General features: G+C 40.0%; 1 protein-coding gene across 1 annotated transcript in view; it reads right to left on the minus strand.

The window, feature by feature from the left end:
* ADA2 (adenosine deaminase 2) overlaps window positions 1–20968 on the minus strand; it is a 39064-nt gene extending 18096 nt beyond the window's left edge. The window contains exons 1-3 of the mRNA XM_070946952.1: window positions 20896–20968; window positions 8619–8936; window positions 5295–5514 (exon numbers count right to left, since the gene is read on the minus strand). Coding sequence (XP_070803053.1) covers window positions 5295–5514; window positions 8619–8928 — 530 coding nt within the window. The 5' untranslated portion in view covers window positions 8929–8936; window positions 20896–20968. The remainder of the gene's footprint in view (window positions 1–5294; window positions 5515–8618; window positions 8937–20895) is intronic.
* Between the last annotated feature and the right edge of the window lie 578 nt (window positions 20969–21546).

Below are 21546 nucleotides of genomic sequence, written 5' to 3' on the forward strand. Positions count from 1 at the left end.
TAAACTTCTTTTGCCACCAATAGCCTCCCACCGACCAGTTCGTTCTCACAGGGAGGGACTACTCAGGGTACTGTCAGTCAAATTATGCCGACTGGCGACTCCCAGGGGGAGGGCCTTCTCTGTGAGGGCTCCAACCCTTTGGAATGAACTGCCCCCTGAGATACGAAATATCCCTGATCTCCATGCTTTCCGCTGTGCCCTCAAAACCCTGATGTTCCAACAGACGGGGCTAAACATATGAACATGTGAATGTTTTTAAAATGTTATCTAATTTTAGGTTCTATTTAATTGGGCCAAACTATGTTATAATAATAATTTTAATTAGCAATTTTATGATGTTTGTGTATCTATATTTTTCTTGACTGTACACCGCCTTGAGTCCTATGGGAGAAAGATGGTATAGAAATATAATAAATAAATAAATAAATAAATAAATAAATAAATAAATAAATAAATAAATAATAAACAAACAAACAAACAAACAAACAAACAAACATAAGATTCTATTACCGAAAATGAATTTGAATACTGAACAATTTCTACACTCATAAATATTTGTTCTAGGGTCTCTAAAATGTTTTGATATAGATTTCAGTGTTCAATTTTCATCAGTACTCTTGCATTTTCTTTGGAATGAGTAATTTCAGTTTATTTCATCATAAGAAATGTCCATCTAGTGCCTTTTGACTTATTATCACTCCCCCCCCCGCAAGTGAATAACATGCAAATATGCTCATTATATGAAGGAGAAATATGCAAATCAAGTTTTGCTCATGCTGTCGCTCCATCCAAGCCCTTCACAATAAACTAGGGTTTCACCCAGGGCCTACACCACATTCCTTCACTATGACAACTGTGACCAGCTCCTATAAGTAGCTTGTGCTTGGTGCCTTTCCTAATCAGAGCCTGATCGGTGAAAAATATACATTTTTCACAAGCAAGCAAGACTTAGATTGAATTCCCCCATCATGTCCGTCATTATTATTAATCGTAATAATATTTGTGCTCCTACAACTTACAAGAAATAGCACTGTCAATTATCATAACCTGAGGTAGCAATGGGTCTGATCAAACAGACAGGATGGGACAACACAAAATGGATTCTCTTTGCCACACATTTAAAGGGTCAGCTGCTGTTTCCCTGCCCAAGAAGTCCTCCCTATGCTTTTAACTGCAGGTAATGTTTCATTCCCTTACTAAGTGGGATGGGAGGACTAGATTAAAAGAGTGGGGAAGGAAGCTAAAAATCCAATAGCCCTGATTTGCTCAGGGTGTTTTTTCTTTTTCTTTCTTTCTTTCTTTCTTTCTTTCTTTCTTTCTTTCTTTCTTTCTTTCTTTCTTTCTTTCTTTCTTTCTTTCTTTCTTTCTTTCTGTGTCCACCAGTCAAGGAACTCAAAGTTAAGGTTTCCACAGCAACCTTAACTCTGCCCTCTTGTGCATGACAATGGGGGTCTTTCGTTACATTAGCAGACAAAAGATTGGGCAATGCAAGAAACTACTCCGTAAACAATGCAACATAATAGGAAGGAAATGAACCATAGCACACACAGCAGCATTTTCTACTAGTTTATATGTGGTAGTAACTGCCATTTCAGGGCTGTTCTGAGAAGAGCTGCTTATGTAGTGGACATAGCAAACATCACCCTAGAAACCAGGAATGGATGAAGGGCAGAGAGGCATCTTTTACAAAGTTATCTGAAGGATAAGATACAAGGAATGGCCAAGAAGGATAGTTTTAAAAGACAGATCTCCTTCAGCTCAGCAGGGAGATATCACAAAGATTTGGCAAACAAAACAAAACAAAAAATCAGAGAGAATTTTAAACTACAGGTTTTTTTAATTAAAAAAATAAACACAATTTTGGGCAACTTGATAATATTTATTCAAAATGAGTCATATTATACCGGTACCTAAACCCTACTAAAATAGCGTAGAATTACATTTTAAAGACCGATATATGTGTTCAGTATGATAGTACAGGTAGTCCTCGACCTATGACAGTTCATTTAGTGACTGTTCAAAATTACAGTAGCATTGGAAAAAGTTAACTTATGACCATTTTTCACACTTACAACCGTTGCAGCATCCCCATGGTCACTTCATCAAAATTCAGATGCTAGGAAAAGGACTCATATTTACGACCGTTGGAATGTCCCGGGGTCATGTGATCCCCTTTTGCAAACTTCTGACAAAGTCAAAGGGAAAGCCAGATTCACTTAACAACCATGTTATAAGAGCCTTGGTGGCGCAGTGGACTAAGTGCTGTTAAAGTAGCACTTAGTTGCCAGCTGCCTGCAATTACTGCAAGTTCAAATCTAACCAGGCTCAAGGTTGACTCAGCCTTCCATCCTTTCGAGGTAGGTAAAATGAGGACCCGGATTGTGGGGGCAATAAGCTGACTTTGTATAAAAAAGAACACCGCTTAGGGGGGGCCGAAAGCCCTACTAAGCAGGTATATACAAAAGTATGAAGGCTATTGCTTAATGCATTGTAAGCCGCCCTGAGTCTCCGGAGAAGGGCGGCATATAAATCGAACTAATAAATAATAAAATAAATAAATACTAACTCAACCACCGCAGTGATACACTTAACAACTTTCTTAACAAGAAAGGTCATAACGTTGGCAAAATTCACTTAACAACTGTTCCACTTAACAGAACCTTTGGGCTGTGGCCATAAATCGAGGACTACCTGTATTGCCATTAACATTTTAATCTCAGCAAAATGTCGTCCTTGCAGAAGTTCTCCACTCTTGAGAAAAGAGAAAGTGTCTCTGAGATAAAATGAACCAAACAGATCTGATGGGTTCACAGAATGTTTACTATGGGTAGGAAAATGGATGGAGAAATTTAAAGACAGTCAAATGCTGGCAGAAAGTGAGTAGGTGATATACGGCCTCGCTGTGAGGAATTCCTGTTTCTCAGTAGAAGCAAAACTGGCTGGGTATATGAGCACGACCGCTGAAAATACCAGGAGAAGCATAAAAACTGAATGCAGCAGGAATGGGGTACTTAAGAAGGGTGTGGGATAAAACAAAAAGAGATAGGGTCAAGAATGAATGGCTGAAGAACGAATGTAGACTGAACACAAATCAGTGTGAAAGGAGTGTGTTGATATGGCTTGGCCATACAGTAAAAATGAATGAGAAACTGAATTGCAAAACAAATACATGAAGGAAGAATGTATGGGTTGAGAGGAAGGAGAAACAGAATCATGTCTGGATGGAGTTGGTGAGATCTTCAAAATGAGAGAACCTTGAAAAATAAAAGGCAATGTTTCGAAGTACAGCATGAAATCGAGGATGGGATGAGTTACAAAGATAAAAAAATATGGAGAGGGGGAATTCATGATCGAATATATTGGATTGAAGTTTACCACTTATCCTTTTCCTTATTTCATGCCTTTCATTCCCTTTGCTTACTATTTATTATTCCTTCCCTGCGTTTTGGATTAAGTTGCTTATCCAAACAAGGGAACTGCATGATGGGTATGTATGTATGAATGTAAATTGACTTTCGCAGGACTGAATAAATTGGGTATTCTTGCTTGATTTGAACTAATGTGAAATACTTAACCGTAGTCAGCAGATTCTGGGGAGGGGTGGGGAAACCATTTTCTCAGCTCCAACTTTCATGCAAAATGCATGTTGCATATTTGATGTAACAGTGGCCGGGTCTCTCTTTTTTTTAGGTTTAATTTTTAATTAAGCTTAATTAAAGGCTTAAATACATTAACTAAATCCTTTTGAGAAGAGACGGAAAATGTATATTTGCGAATTAGCAGTTTGCGATCAAATTAAATGGTCCAATCTCTGTAAATTATAGAAAGTGCAATAAGGAAACTCAAAGGTCACATGTCTTCTGGAAGACATATGTTGTCCACCCTGTTCATAAATCAAGTAACTGAGATTCAATAGGCAAAAACGTGAAAGACTTTCATTTGCAGCAGGTCCTTGGATTACTTCCTACTTATATTTCTGCTCCTTAACCCATCAAGCAATAACTCCTCAGCCTATCCGTGCTTACTACATATAAACTGTAGATATTGCTTCTAACTAAAATCTCCCATTCTGTAACTTACTGTATCATTTTGTGTTTTTACATGGGATGGGGACAAAATTAGCTTTGATCTGTATCACAGCCAGAAATGAGATTATCACTTTTTCCATGTTTAAAACATACACAGTTCCATCAATCTTTAGTTTTTAGGAATCATTCTTAAAATAAGATGATTCAATCTGGCCACAGAACTGGAAATGAAATTTGACTACAGTAATGCAGAATCCAGAATATTCAATAACCATGTAGGTCTTGGAGTGAGGGCTGAAGCTGGCATGGTAGGACAATCTCCAAAACATGATGCAGATGCCCTCCACAACCAAGGTTGAGAAACAGACAGCCAAAAATCCATTTTCACATAGTAAATAAACATAAGACATTATGAAGGGCTTGGTTGCTTCTTCATTATTACGTTTTCTAGTATCTGCAATTAAAACAACATATCTGTCCCAGCAGCCTTGACTTTGATTCCTCTATTGGTATCACTTGAATGCTGGTTGAATTTTGAAACAGATCTACTTCCATGCCCTGAATGAAGCTCTTTTATGAACAATACTCCTTATATTGAAAAAATAAAGAACTAATACATCTAAACCACTATCGTGAGTCAGAACAGTAATTCACCTAGTCCAATAATATTGATCCTGAATGGCAATGACTACCCAGAGTTTTAGATAGGTATAATGGAGATACCAAGATCTGAACCTGTAATCTTCTGCATGTAAAGTACATGCTTGAGGTGCAAGAATACATATTTACAAAAAAGTGCAAATTCTCTGTCTTCACTCATTAATTCACTAAGAAGTTTTAGATGGATGATTAACATATGGTCTTATCAGCCAACTCAACTCCACATTTTTTTTATTGTAGGGTCATAGTAAAGATCAGGTAAGGCACCCTGAGTAATTAGGGAACATATTGTACAGAAGTTAAGTATTATGGTTAAAACAACTTCAACATAATGTTTGCTCCACTGAAGCAACTATGATGGCTTCTAGATTAAAAGAAGAGGCCCTGATGGAATAAACATACAGAACAAGTATTCCATCTTTAAAATTATGCAGATAGTGCTCCAAACCAGCTTTCTTCAATCTGTTGTATTTCAGATTGACGCATACTAGCTACACATTCAGGGAGTTGTAGTCCCAGCACATCTGGAAGAGGCAACTTGGGGAAGGAAGAAGCAACATAATAGTGTAAATATGCTTGTAATCAATCTGAAATATTTTCACCCACCTCTTATCAAATCCACACATATCCCTCAGGTACTTGCGGTAGTTCTTGAGTAAAGTCCACTTGGAGCAAGGAGACACTTTTGTAGGAGGAGACTTTGAAAACTTGAATTGAACAGTCCCCCTCGGGCAGAAGCAGATGTAACAGTTAGGCAAGTAAGTCGCAATGTATACCAGCCACTCAGCACTCAGGATAGCATAGTCGTGAACATGTAAAAGGCCACCTGTTGGCAAGGAAGAAGCAAGTGGACAAAGAAAAACAAGACGATGGATTGAATTGCTTTGTCAAGACAAAGAAGCTATCTATACTCAGTGCAATATAGCGATCTGACCAGTGTGGGTGAGGTAGCCTATTAAGTGACTAGATGAATTGTCTCAAACAGTAAAAAGCTAGGAAGAGGAATACTGCTTAAAGATAAATTGGCCCTGTACAAGTCTAGATTGAAATGGCGAACACAAACCCTAGCCAGTAACACTGTGCAAAGGCTACAATGCTTAGATTGCACCATTGTCCAAAAGATTTCATCTTTAGCAAACAAAGGTTGTATTTATTTAAAATTAGCAATATTTGCATATCTAACTGTAGGCAGTGAACAAATGATGGTGCGGGAACAGCTTTCATGGTGTTGCGCTGTGGTGGTGCAGTGGTTAGAGTGCAGTACTGCAGACTACTTCTGCTGACTGACAGCTGCCTGAAATTTGGCAGATCGAATCTCACCCAGCTCAAGGTTGACTCAGCCTTCCATCCTTCCGAAGTGGGTAAAATGAGGACCCAGATTGTTGGGGACAATGTTTAAACCGCTTAGAGAGGACTGTAAAAGCACTGTGAAGCGGTATATAAATCTAAGTGCTATTGCTATTGCTATTGTCTTTAAGACTTATTTTCCTGCTTTGTTTCTTTATATGTTGTGATCTCACTACAAATTTACTGAAGACAGATTTCATGAAAGGCTTGGATAAAATGTATATGAAAGCAATCATGTTCCAAACGTGAGACAAGAATGCAAGATAATCACTTTTTTTAAACTACCATGAACTATCATAAGTTCTGGTAACTCAAACCTGGGTATTTTTTCAGGGTAAAATTTTTGAATGAAATTGAATGCTTTGGGAATTGGATAGCATCTATTGAGATGCTGTATTAGTAGATCACTACATTGGGCTAGAAGTTGGACTATTTGATCTGCAAAGTTATCTCAGAATCTTACGTTTAGTGATTCTACAACTAACAAAAAGTAAAGCCAAGTAAATATTTTAAACAAAATAGTGGTCAGTGGTCATAACGCAAATACTTCCTATGCAAAATCTGCACAGTATCAGATTTATCAGTACGATCATGCATGAGGAAAAGCAGAGCAGAAAATTATTGTTGAGACTATTGTTCCCAAACAGAATATCTTGGTAAATGGATGGCTGTGTGCCCATTCCATTAAATAAACATTATTTCAAAATAGCATTTCTGGACTCCACCTTAGCAACTTTAAGATATATGGACTTTGACTCCCAGAATTCTCAAGCCAGTTTGTCAGGAGCAAAGGTGTGAATTAGAACTTGTTCGGTGAATCACCCAGAGAATATGTAGCAGGGGTGGGCAACGATGGCAAGGTTGCAACCTGTGGATTTCAATTCTCAAAATTCCTAGCAAGGCTGTCTCAGGAATTCTGGGAGTTGAAGTCCACAAGTCATAAAGTTGCCATAGTTGCCCGCCCCCTGATATACAGTATAGTTCTTAAACAAATCCGATGTCTAAATGAAATAACTAGTAATGGGGAAATTGTCTGGTTTAACAGAGAATGTTCCAGTTTAGATGCTAAAATGACTCAGGATCTTTCTTTAATTGGTTTATCATTTGGGATTAATATTTCTTCCAAATGTTTGAGGATCTTAGGCATACGTCATCTGATAACCAACTTTATAAAATCCTGCTGTATAGAAAGGCCAAGCCATGGAGTGAAAAGACTTCCTTATTCATTGTGTTCCATCCTTATGGACTGTCCCCTGGGATTTTAATTCAGCAAAGACCCTTACCTGTATTACAGGGAGATGTAAGAGAAATGCTGAAGTCCCAGAGAGTAGGTATCAGTGGAAGAGAGAAAAGAGAGCTAGAGCAGCCAGTTGTGTGCATGGAGAAGGTGACCCAAAGACCAGCCTTGGAAGCTATTATAAGTAGTCCTTGATTTACGAATAGAATTAAGCCCAAAATTTTCATTGCTAAGGGAGGCAGTTGTGAAAGGAGTTTTGCCCCCATTTTGTGACCCTTTTTTGCTACAGTTGTTAAGCAAATCACTGGAGTTCAGTGGTGGGTTGCCCCCGGTTCGGACCAGTTCTATAGACCCGGTAGTAAAATCAGCGGGAGGCTCCACCCACCGACCCCGATGTCATCAGAACGTTTCTGCGCATGCGCAGAAGAGCGCGCACATGGCCCCACTGTGAACCAGTAGTAAAGGTAAGTAGAACCCACCCTGTTGCAGTTGTTAAGTGAACCTGGTTCCCTTAACTTGTTGGAAGCAAGCTCCTCATAAGCCTTCTAAAGATGCAGATCAGCTACAGTCAGCCATCAAAAAGTAACAGTATTTAATTCCTATGAACTGATAAAGAATGAAAGCAAAAGAAGCAGTAAAAGGGGTCAATTACAAGCCCAGGAAAAGATGTGGGAATATTATTTATATTGCTAATCCATATATGCCACACGGTGTCAAATTCGATTGCGTCACATGACATATCGTGATGTTTTTTGCCTTTGTGGAGCTGGGGTGGGCGTGGTCTGCGCGTGACGCATCCGGCCCGCAGGCCGCCAGTTTGACAGGCCTGATGTATGCCATTCACCAAATAAATAAATAAATAGTCTTCATTGCTGTAAATGGTGGGCAGTTCAAAAAACAAAGGGGGGGGGGAAAGGAAATCTGTAACTGTCAAATATTGTCACTTATCACTATGCCGTTATCACTAATGAATATAATTAGGCACAGAGAAGTAGATTAGTTCTCTATTTTTTGTTTTGCATAATAAACTAACATCATGTAAATATCGAAAGAAAGCATTCAGCATTTGAGTCCGTGGTTTGTTCCTTAACTGGAACACTCAAACAAGCTTGGAAAATCATTTTACCTAAAATTCTAAAACAAAAACTAAAACTCTGCGACTAATTTTGATAAGACTTTTTTTTAAGCAAAAGCTTTATAGTTGGAAAGAAGCGGATTTTCTGTAACAGTCGCCATTCCTTTACTTTGTAGAGTTTATTTTAGTCCACGATCAACAATCTAACCAACCAAATTATCTACTTAGCATGATATTCATGGAGATGTTGAGGAAATCAGGAATGATTTACCTTTGGGCATTTTTTTCAAGATGCCAAACACAGCACTTTTTTCAATGATATCTTTAGCCTTGAAGAAATGCATAGCCGGTGGAAATACCTCAGTTTCAATAGCTTTATTTATTTCTGTTTCTTTCAGTTGCATGAGCTTGCGGTTGAAAGTTTCTTCCTGCCGACTTAGGATAAGGTTGCCACCTGTACGGCGGAGGTCCTCCTTCTGAAGTAGCTTCTCCCGTCTAGTGGTTGGGAGGGTTACACATAAGGAAACACAACTGAAAAAGAGGATCAGCCAACCTCCGAAACTCTGAACAAGCACTTTCATTGCTACACCTAGAAAACATGGACACAAATGCAAATTTTTAAAAAAAAAAAAATCTAAATTTTCTTAAGTATACTGTGTTTCCCTGTAAATAAGACCCTGTTTTACATTTTTTTGAACTCCACTTGGCCTTATTTTTGGGGAGGTCTTATTTTGGGGCGTGTGGACAAGACGGGGCTCCTCTTGCCATCTTACCTGATTTCCAGCTCTGTCTCCCTAACCTTAACCAGAGGAAATGGCTGGGACAGGCTGCGCTTGCAGTTAAATATTTTCGGGGAGGGCTTATTTTGGGGGGGAGGTCTTATTTTTGGAGGAGGTCTTATTTTCAGGGAAACACGGTAGAAAACAACTGGAAAAGTCAGAGAGAAACCTGTTTTCAAAAACATGTTCTCTGCTTGAAACTAAAGGACTTAAGTTTTAGAGATTCAAATCTTAATTTAAGGGTTTAAGAATTTCTCCAAGAGATTTTCCAGCCTACAATAATGCCCCTTCCTAACAAAAGGTCCTTAAAAACTCACTTGGGAGACACCCTCACAATTTACTTACGGGTAATTTTTTTCCTTCCTTGGGCTTGGCAAAAGCTCTTTCACAAGCCAAAAGCCAGAGCTTCTCAGGAACATATAGGTAGTCTGGCTATGTATGAAAACTAATCCTCCAACATAGAATGAAGTAGTAGATATACTAGCAGTTGCAATGCCTTTATTGTTTCAGTCAGACCATAGAATTCCTCGTCACTCTTTAAATAAAGGAGGAAGCCATGAAAATGGTAATGAATTACAGAAAAACTACAATTGTCATGCTCACTTAAGCAAAAATTAGTATTATTCACTATGATTTATTTAGAAGTATACATGTTGACTGAAAGGTCAACAGTTTAGCAGTTCGAATCCCTAGTGCCGCGTAACGGGGTGAGCTCCCGTTACTTGTCCCAGCTTCTACCAACCTAGCAATTTGAAAGCATATAAAAAATGCAAGTAGAAAAATAGGGACCACCTTTGATGGGAAGGTAACAGCATTCCGTATGCCTTTGGTGTTTTGTCATGCCAGCCACATGACCACGGAGACGTCTTCAGACAGCGCTGGCTCTTCGGCTTTGAAGAGATGAGCACTGCCCCCTAGAATCAGAAATGACTAGCACATATATGTGCGAGGGGAACCTTTATCTTTACCTTATACATACACAGAACTGGATCACCTATGCTTTTATAGATCATCGCCTCTCTGCCTCTCAACTACGTTAGCATTAGTGCTTTACGTCCTTGGACTCAATTCAGCACAAGGAGTCTTGATGCAATGGACATCTAACAGTTCAGTTTTATAAAGGATATGGAAGTAAAAATAACATTTTGAATGGACTGTGTTGAATAGGCTGCTCATAGGTAGTCCTCGACTTACAACAACAATAGAGCCCAAACTTTATGTCGCTAAGTCAGAAATTTGTTAAGTGAATTTTTACGTCCCATTTTACGACTTTTCTTGCCAGATTTGTTAAGCGAATCATTGCCATTGTTAAGTTAGTAACATGGTTGTTAAGTGAATCTGGCTTCCCCATTGACTTTGCTTGTCAGAAGGTGATCACATGAACCTGGGACACTGCAACCATCACATGAAGCAGTTGTCAAGCATCCAATGTAAATCATGTGACCATGGGGATGCTGTGTCGGTCGTAAGCATGTAAAATGGACATAAATCTCTTTTTTTCAGTGCCGTTGAAACTTCAAATGATCGCTAAATGAACTGTTGTAAGTCAAGGACTACCTATCTTCAGATGCATGTTTATTGATTTATTATATTTAAGAAAGTAGGAAAGGCTGATGCAAGCCCTTAATGGGGGAAACAATAAGATGAGTGGAGTAGAGGACAATCACATTTAGAATAGAATAGAATAGAATAGAATAGAATAGAATAGAATAGAATAGAATAGAATAGAATAGAATAGAATAGAATAGAATAGAATAGAATAGAATAACAGAGTTGGAAGGGACTTTGGAAGTCTTCTAGTCCAACACCCTGTGTAGGCAGGAAACCCTACATCACTTCAGACAAATGGTTATCCAACATCTTCTTAAAAACTTCCAGTGTTGGGGGGGCATTCACAATTTCTGCAGGCAAGTTGTTTCACTTATTAATTGTTCTAACTGTCAGGAAATTTCTCCTTAGTTCTAAATTGCTTCTCTCCTTGATTAGTTTCCACGCATGGCTTCTTGTTCTACCCTCAGGTGCTTTGGAGAATTTGACTCCCTCTTCTTTGTGGCAACCCCTGAGATATAGGAACACTGCTATCATGTCTCCCCTAGTCCTTCTCTTCATCAAACTAGACCTCCCAGTTCCTGCAACCGTTCTTCATATGTTTTAGCCTCCAGTCCCCTAATCATCTTTGTTGGTCTTCTCTGCACTCTTTCTAGAATCTCAACATCTTTTTTACATCGTGGCGACCAAAACTGAATGCAATATTCCAAGTGTGGCCTTTTCTTTGTTTCTTTTCTTTGTACATTTCTTACAAGAGGTATCATAGGCATCAGACAACAGGAAGCAGTGATGCCTACACAATTATTGTCCAATCATCTCAGACACAAAAAGTCTAGTAGAAGAAAAAAATATAGTTTTAAGGGGAACTCAACAAATTTGCAGATGACACCAAGCAGAGGGGGGAACTGCTAACTTTTTTAAAGATAGACTCAAGATTCAAAAGGATTTTGATAAGACTTGAGCATTAGGCCCTGTATCTAACAAGATGCAGTTCAGTGATGAGGAAAGGAAGGTCCTGTACTTAGGCCGGAAAAAATAATGTAGAGTACAGAATAAGCAGTACCTGACTCAACATTAGTAATTGTATGCGAAAGAGAGCTAGGTGTCCTACCAGATCACCAGTTAAGCATGAGCCAGCCATGTGCTACAGCTGCCAAAAAAGTCCATGTATGCCTAGGCTGCATCCATAGAAGGATAGCATCAAGATGTGATAATACCACTTCATACCACACTAATTTCTGCTGTTTCTGCTAGTTTTTTGGAACTTAAAAGGTCCTTAAAAGGACCGTGGGGTTGTGTGTGAAGCCAGGAGATCCTAGCGGATGTCTGGCTACCAGTCCGTCTGTTACTCATTTAGCACCACCCAGGAGGCACGTGTGACTTAAGGATTGCCACGGACGCAAGTAACTTTGCCTCCCACAAGGACATTTAGCAACAAGGACATCGAAGCTACAGAAGGTGTACTTACAGCCGACCTTACAACTTTGAGCACATACTTCCACCAATGGAGGTTAATCCCAAGTGTAAGTAAAACAGTTACATCATGTTTTCACTCAACAACAAATTGGCAAAAAGAGAACTCAATGTATACCTAAATAACAAACTGCTCCCATACAAGGCAACACCAAAATACCTGGGGGTCACCTTAGACAGGACCCTGTCCTTTAAGAAACATATCCAGAATATGGCTGCCAAGGTTAACAGCAGATATAACATCCTACAAAAACTATGCGGAACAACTTGGGGAGCTTCAGCCCCAACTCTCCGATGTGCAGCCGTCGGGCTTTGCTACTCTGCAGCGGAATACTGTGCACCTGTATGGATAAACAGCTCACATACAGGTCTTATTGATGTTCAACTTAACCATACGATGAGGCTAATTACTGGGTGCATAAAATCTACACCTAGTTACTGGTTACCAGTTCTTAGTCACATACTCCCCCCGCACTTACGACGACAAGAAGCTCTCATTCGGGAGTATAGTAAGATCCTGTTAAATTCCTCTCTACCCATACATGGATACATTCCTGATCTCTTAAGATGCCGATTAAAGTCAAGAAATCCACCAATCTTGACAGCGCATAAGTTGATGGCCGATCATCAGAACACCACACAAAAGTGGATGGAGGCGTGGAATAGATGTCTCTGAGCACATCAGTCCTAGTAGTATACCTCCAGGATTTAGCCTACTCCGACACATATGGGTGACATATAATAGAATTAGAACAACTCATGGGGTGTGTGCTGACTCCCTGTATAAATGGGGAAAGACACCTTCAGCACAATGTGATTGCGGGGCCCCTCAACAGACTATCCAGCACATAGTGAGGGAATGCCCTAACAGAAGATATCGAGGAGATTCTAGGGACTTCCTCTGCATAACAACGGCAGCTACTGACTGGATCTCCAAACTCGACATTAAACTTTGAAATGTTATTTCTGTTTTCCTTTTAGGTTTTCTTACTGCTTTTTTATTGTTTTAATTGTTTTTAACCTGTAAAAATGAAGTGTTTTAATGCTGTGTGTGACCAGCCATACGCTAAATAAATAAATAACTACACTAATGAGTCCATACCTGAAATACTGCGTACAGCTCTAATCACCATGATGCTGATGTCAGCTTGGGAAACCATATTAGGCCGGAAGCTTCCAAGCTGCCACCTTCTCATGTGTGGGAAAGTAGGAGGGGGGATTTATTTGAGAGTTTTGTATTTAGACAAAATAGCATTCTTCCCGTCGGTCAAGGTCAGGACAAGCACTGCATCTGGAGGAGGAGTGGTTGGAGTGCTGTCTCGAGATGGAACAGATGGTGATTGGAGCATGTGATCGACTGAGGAGTGAGGGGATGGTTTTGGGGTTTTTTGATTTACTGAGGGAAAACCCGGAACTCTCAGATTCGGGTTTTCCCAAGATGTGCCAGTAAATGGAACTTTGAGAAAATGCTTGCCTCAGAGTTTTTAATTGGAACAGAGGTTTTTCTGGAATGCTGACATTAACCCGAATCTCAGTGTTTCCTTGAAATTGTTTAGAGAAGATGATAAAGGGTATGGAGGCAGAATAGAACAGAACGGAACGGAACGGGAATAGGAATAGACCTGGAAGTGACCTTGGAGCAACCTCCTTGTCTAGCCGCCTGCTCAAGCAGGAGAACCTTTATTATTTCAGATAAGTGGCGGTCTAGTTTCTTCTAAAAAACCTCCAGTGATGGAGCGCCCACAATTTCTGAAGGCAAACTATTCCACTGGTTAATTGTCCTCACTGTTAGGAAGTTTCTCCTTAATTCCAGGTTTCTTCTCTCTTTGGTTAGTTTCCAGCCACTGTTTCTTGTCCTGCCCTCTGGAGCTTTGTAGAATAATCTGAGCCCCCTCTTCTTTGTGGCAGCCCCTCAAATACTGGAATACTGCTATCATGTTGCCCCTAATTCTTCTTTTCTTTAGACTAGCCAAACCCAAATCCTGCATCCGTTCTTCATATTTATAGTCTCCAGGCCTTTGATCATCTTAGTTGCTCTTCTCTGAATTTTTTCCAAGGTCTCAACATCTGTATTGTATAATGTATAATAGTATAATGAACATTTGAGGAGCTAGGTATGTCTAGCCTATTGAAGAGAAGGATTAGGGTGGACATGATAACTGTTTTGACGGGCTGTCATAGAGAAGAGTGGGGCTGACTTATTTTCCAAAGCACCAGAGGGCAGGACAAGAAGTAATGGGTGGAAGCTTGTTAAAAACAGATCCAACCCAGGACGAGACATTTTCTGACAGTGAGAACAATTAATCAATGAAACAGCCTGGCTTTTGGAACTGTGGGTGCTCAGTCACTGGAGATTTTTAAGAATAGGCTGGACAACCATTTGACCAGGTCAGGGGGTTGGAATAGAAGATCTCCGAGATCCCTTCCAGCCCTATGATTCTATGTTCTATTATAAGTGCTGGGAAATGAAATTCCAGAAAAGAAGTACAGGTAGTCCTCGACTTACAACAGTACATTTAGTGACCATTTTGTTGGAAGAAATGTCCATCTAATGGTTTAATCCTATTCCTGGGGCTTTGTCTTTCCTATCCTGAGGGTTAATTTGCCAGGAAAGAGGAAAAGGGGAGTTCCAGGTGAATTATTTTTAGCCTGATTCCCCTTATCTTAATGGCTCTACTTAAGTATTTCTATTGTCCCCTCTGTTAGCAGGACTGCTCTGTGTTTTTCTTTCAGCTGGTGCTTCTTGGTTTTCTTAAAGGGGGAAGGGCTGGCTTCATCTGCATGGTTTCTATAACTGTCTGGTTTGCTCTGCAACCCAACAAGACAGACACAGACTTCAGAGGATAATTAGAACTGCAGAAAAAAACAGTTGTTACCAACCTGCCTTCCATTGAGGGCCTGTATACTGCACAAGTCAAAAAGAGGGCTGTGAAAATATTTACAGACCCCTTGTATCCTGGACATTAACTGTTTCAACTCCTACCTTCAAAACGACGCTATAGAGCACTGCACACCAGAACAACTAGACACAAGAACATTTTTTTCCCGAATGCCATCACTCTGCTAAACAAATAATTCCCTCAACACTGTCAAACTAGTTACTAAGTCTGCACTACTATTAATCTTCTCATTGTTCCCACCACCCATCTCCTTCCACTTACGACTGTATGATTGTAATTTTGTTGGTTGTATCCTTACAATTTATATCGATATTGTTTCCTGATTGCTTATTTGTACCCTATGACTATCATTAAGTGTTGTACCTTATGATTCTTGATGAACGTATCTTTTCTTTTATGTACACTGAGAGCATATGCACCAAGACAAATTCCTTGTGTGTCCAATCACACTTGGCCAATAAAAAATTCTATTCTATTCTATTCTATCCTAAATAATTATGAGGTCATAATTATATGTTCACCTATGCAGAAATTATGAGTACCAAAGAGAGGGAACTAGAAGTCTTAACCTAAGAATCCAAACAGATCAGAGAGATAAGATCAAAGCCATGGCAGGAAGGATAGCAAAAAGGACTAGATAAGCCTATTTCCTTTTCTTATTCTGCATTCCTCCTTCTCTGCTGATACAGGCATCTTAACTCCTCCAAAAAGGAGCTAACAATGAGCAGAAAAGTCCCTTTTGAAGCTGGGAAAGCCAATTGTAGTTTCTGCCCAGTTGCCATAGACAAGACCTCTGAAGATTCTTGTTCTGTATGACAACAGAAGTCATTTTTGCCTCCTTCCACTCTGACTCTGCTCTGTTGATCTTAACAATTGCTACCTGCTGGCATGCAACACAAGGGGGCCAGGGGACTGGGCACAAAAGCCTCTTTCAGATGAGGGGTTTATACCCTAAAGCAGCCAGGCTTGGAGAAGGCAGAGTGAACAGTTCTCCCCCCCCCCCCCCGCCGCCCAAGCCCCTCTACCCAACCACTTTGCATTTCAATCAAAGCCAACAATCACTTTGCAATCCCCATTCTCTGCTGCTCTCTGCATTGTGGGACTTATATCTTACCTGCCCACCACTGGCCACCAGTAGCACATGAAAGGAAATGGATACTCAGTGGAAAGAGAAACAGGAGAATTTTTTTCTCTTGGCAGTAGTAATTTGTGAGCATTTGGGGTAAAAAAATATGGATACAAATTACATGCCAACATACCTCACTAAACCTATAAACCGAGCATATACAGGTAGTCCTTGACTTACGACCACCATTGGGCCCAATGTTTGTTGTTAAGTGAGACATTTGTTAAGTGAGTTTTGCCCCATTTTATGACCTTCCTTACCACTGCAGTTGACAAGTTAGTAACCTGATTGTTAAAGTGAATCTGGCTTCCCCTATTGACTTTGCTTGTCAGAAGGTCACAAAAGGTGATCACATGACCTTGGAACACAGCAAGAGTCCTAAGTATGAACCAGTTGCCAAGCATCTGAAATTTGATCAGATGATGATGGGGAAGTTGCAAAGGTCGTAACTGTGAAATAGGGTCATAAGTTACCAGGGTGGATTTGATTTAAATCACGATTTAAATCATGATTTAAATCACTAGTAAAAAGGCTTGATTTAAATCAACTCGATTTAAATCATAATTTTTAAAGAGCAACTGTCATCTCCGCTACTCCTTTGACCCATTGTTGACTCACCGATAGTCCCAGTGTTGCAGAATATACAGCCTCCTGCTACATAACTAAGCTCCATTTCATGCTGAATAAACTAAATTATTTATGTATCTTAAATAGAAAACTATCTTACGATAGATTTTTACCCCAAAAGTTTTTTTTATTAAAATAAATTTGATAAAAATAAAAAAACCCAATTTAAATAAAAAAAATCCGATTTAAATAAAAAAAAAATCTGATTTTTTTGATTTTTTTAAAAAAATCATTGATTTTTATCCACCCTGTAAGTTACTCTTTTTCATAGCTGTTATAACTCTGAATGGTCACTAAATGAACTGTTGTACGTCAAGGGCTACCTGTGCACACTAAAGCATGGTTTCTCAACCTTGGGAACTTGAAAATATATGTGGACTTCAACTCCTAGAATTCCCAGGGCTGACTGGGGAATTCTGAGAGGTAAAGTCCACACATTTGGCTGAGGAATTTTTGAAGCTGAAGTCCACACATCTTCAACTTCCCTAAGTTGAGAAACACTTCAATGGAGTAATGTTTCTTAACCAGGTGCCTCCAAGATATGTAGTAATACAACTCCAATCGCCCACAGCCAAAATGCCCCTATTGTCTGGGGATTATGGGAGTTGCAATATATCTGGATAGCATCAATTTGGAGACCTGTATTAATGGAATGATTATTCTTTCCATTTTCCTGATAAAACTTGGGGCTTTGTAAGAATCTACAACAAACCATGGTTTTCTTGGTCTGGCTGAAGACACAATTATAAACTAACTTTGTAGTTTAATCAGCCTTCAAATGGGAACTAATTTCACCCACCAGATCATTTTCCTTGATTATTTTCTTAGCAATTTCTCCAGTGCTTTCACCAGGACATGAAAACATTTTTCAGATCAGGACAAGTTAGACTGCAGATCAGAAAAAAAAAAAAGGCAAATGCTAACCAAACTCTTTAGGCAGTCATTCAATGCAGTTCCCAGTGAGATAACTTCACAAGGCCATCAGATAAATGAGACTCTAGAAAACTATAATCTGCCTTTTTGAAACTGAATGGGCAAGTCTGGAAAATCAAATTCAATCTCTTATCCCCATCTTATATTTATCTCTATATCAGTCTCATGGTCATAATCATAAGCTGGTCATGCTAATTTCATGAATTTAAAGTTACTCTCTTTTGAGTTAAATCTGCTCCTCCGATTACCAGTTTAGGGTAGTGAGCTAAGTATGAAAATATGAATCCCTACAGTAAACCAAAAAAAATTAAACAAAACCCCCGAAAACAGAAACCAAAAATGTAAAAGCGCCATTTAGGAAGTGAAAAAAAAAATGGTAATTTTAATTAGAATCATATCAGATAGGTCATTCTTGGCGACCTATCTTTTTACAGTAAGTTCTAAAGCAAACCAACATCCTCTATGTAAATAAACAAAAGTTTACTAATCCATCCTGAATCTCTTAAAAATTTGGGCAATCTGCCCTTGGCTTTTCACTAAACTATACTGCTGGGTAGGATTATGCATGGTGAACAAGGAAATCTATTTGTATTTCACAACATATTCTTGAGCGCTGTTAAAATCTCTTGCCTGTTGCCATTCATGAATTTGGGCATAGGTCAGGTGTCAGTAACCTGCGGCTCTGGAGCCACATGTGGTTCTTTGGGCCCTCTGCTGTGGCTCCCTGTCGGGTGATCCCATCACTGGCTGGCCCTGCCCCTGCCCCTTGCCCTCCCCTCCCAGTCACTCCTCACCTGGGCTGAGAAGGTAAGGGTGATGGCAGGGAATGGAGAAGAGGCGGGCAGAGACAGAGAGATACAGAGAGGGTAAGAGAGATAGAGAGACACAGGGTGGGCAGGGGGATAGGAGGGAGAGAGAAAGAGAAATCTGTCAAAAGGATTTTGTGTTTCCTGGTGTTTTTTAACAACCGGTCCTCTGCCCTAATGACTGGCTGGGTAGGTGTGGCTAGAGGGTCATGTGACTGGTGGAAGTGAGTGACGTCAAGTTGGCCACACCCATCCAGGTTTTGTGGCTCCCTGTGTTTTCTTTTCTGTGGGAAATGGGTCCAAATGGCTCTTTGAGTATTTAAGGCTGCAGACCCCTGGCATAGGTGAATGTTCTGTTTGCCTAAAAAGAAAAACAAACCACAGTACAAATATCTGCAATTGAAACAGTACTGGGAAGAATAATCTAACAGCCTTTTGAATAAATTTGTCAAATCTACATAGTAATCCTGCTTTATATACTATGTTAACTGGCTATAGAAGTTTGATAAGCAGGATGTGACCAACATTTTTCAAATTAAAAGTAGACATGGGAATAAGAGAGGGAGGATCGGATTGGGGACACAAAGTAGAAGAAAAAACAAGTTTTTCCCAGTATCAACCAGTGTCAATATTCACACAATGCATCCATGGTTAACCATATCTTGCTCAGCTTAGCCAACTTTCCAAGTTAGTATGTTGCACAACAAATTGACTACACAGGCTGGGTTCACACAATATGCAAGGCTAATATGTGGCTATTTGCTAGTAGTTCAGTGAATTATGTGAGTACACTCAAGGTTCTTCCAAAATCTTATGGTTACCCGAGATAATTTTTGATCATAGACTGGCCCCTTACAAATGTAAATCGAACACTTAAATTAAAATTAAAAGGAGACAGGTATTGGTGGCCTAAGTTTAAAAATATCACCCACATTGCTTTATGATACAAAAATGGTACCTTGGTCTTCACTGCATGGGGTTTGCATCAGAGGTGGGTTTCAGCAAGTTCTGACCAGTTCTGGAGAACCAGTAGGGGACATTTTGAGTAGTTCGGAGAACCGGTAGTAAAAAGTCTGACTGGCCCCACCCCCATCTATTCTCTGCCTCCCGCGTCCCAGCCGATCGGGAAGAAATGGGGATTTTGCAGTAACCTTCCCCTGGAGTGGGGAGGGAATGGAAATTTTACAGTATCCTTCCCCTGGAGTGGGGAGGGAATGGAGATTTTACAGTATCCTTCCCCAGCCACACCCACAGAACCGGTAGTAAAAAAATTGGAAACCTACCACTGTGACCAAGTTACTTAAATGGACTGATAACAAAATTTGATTTAGAGAATCTCAAGCTTGGAAGATCATTGCTATCCATAAAATGGTGCGATCTGCCTCTTTGCATAAGCAGGGATTTATGTTCCACCTGCAAACAATTATCCAAGCTTCTGCTGGGGCATGCCTGTGCATTTTGACCCCATGTAAAATACGGGCACACCCAGTGGTGGGATTTAACCTGTTCGCACCACTTCGGGAAAACCGCTTGTTAACTTTCTGAGCAGTTTGGTGAACTGGTTATTGGAAGAAATAATTAGGGCAGAGAACCTTGGTGGTGCAGCGGACTAAGTGCTGTTATGTAGCACTTAGCTGCCAGCTGCCTGCAATTAGTGTGAGTTCAAATCTCACCAGGCTCAAGGTTGACTCAGCCTTCCATCCTTCCAAGGTAGGTAAATTGAGGACCCGGATTGTGGGGGCAATAAGCTGACTTTGTAAAAACACCGCTTATGGGGGGCCAAAAGCCCTAATAAGCAGGTATATACAAAAGAATGAAGGCTATTGCTATAAGTGCATTTTAAGCCGCCCTGAGTCTTCGGAGAAGGACGGCATATAAATTGAACTAATAAATAATAATAAATAATAAACCAATTGTTAAATTATTTGAATCCCACCTCTGGGCACACCGTATTCATCACGCAAGGTTATAAATTAACTGCCTATTGATCTTAGTCTCTCAAAATCCCCCCAAATTATAAATAGGCTGAACAGCTGACTCATCATAACATCTTAAACCAAAAAAACAAAAAACAAAACTAAAACTCCACAAAAAACCCTACCAATCCTAATCGGGATTACAATTAACAAAGCATGTGTGAACGTTAAGCGTTGGATCTTTGCCTCCTCCGACAAAGCTTGTTGCCCAAGAATGTATTTATGTACTGGATCTTGCAAAAGACACCTCAGATACTTGGTAAGCCCCACCAGAGGCAAAAGCCCCCTCCCCTCCCCAAACACACCCTGGGTTTTTTCAGGATTATTCCCCAAGTGAAGACTGTGTTCTCCAGTTGCCTGGTTGTACTATGGTTACAAACCTGAAAAATACTGCCTGAGAAAGCCTCTGGATCTTCTTCCTCCTGCAGCCAGCTGCTTTTTTCAGTCTGTTGGGCCACCCTTAACAGCAGAGCAAATACTGTAAACAACTTCCACCTGCTCCCACTTCCAACCCCGCCTCCTCTACAGATCAGCTGCATTTCTCCAAATGTTCCCCTACCAATCTTTTTCTCCTGCTGCAGTTTCCTTATTTCTAACTGCAAGAACTGCCATGAGAATCTGGTCCAGCAGTAAGCAATTTGTTTCTGTTCACAGTGGCAGTGCAGGATCTTTCTATTGACAGACTATTAACCTGTTAGCAACAGAGGGTTATTGACTGAATCCGGCATAAGTTTTCACACAGGACGTTGAACTAATCGCATGGGCTACTTATTCAGCTTCAAATTAGCCGACTCTGTGTTAGCAAACATAAGCCTGATTTGCAAACTCAGGCAATAAATCACTTTGGACCCCGATGGGATTTCGTGCCTTTGACCTCCATTCAAAAGTGCAGAACCAAAGATGGATAAAAATGGGAGAAACATTTCAATTCTGATCTAAGCGTAGTACATAAAATTATCTGCCACAATGTCCTACCTGTCAATGACTACTTTGGCTTCAACCACAACAACACACAAGCAAATAATAGATAC

This window comes from Pituophis catenifer, unplaced genomic scaffold, assembly GCF_029215685.1.
Source record: "Pituophis catenifer annectens isolate HBS135680 unplaced genomic scaffold, rPitCat1.0.hap2 SCAF_7, whole genome shotgun sequence".
Taxonomy (NCBI): Eukaryota; Metazoa; Chordata; class Lepidosauria; order Squamata; family Colubridae; genus Pituophis; species Pituophis catenifer.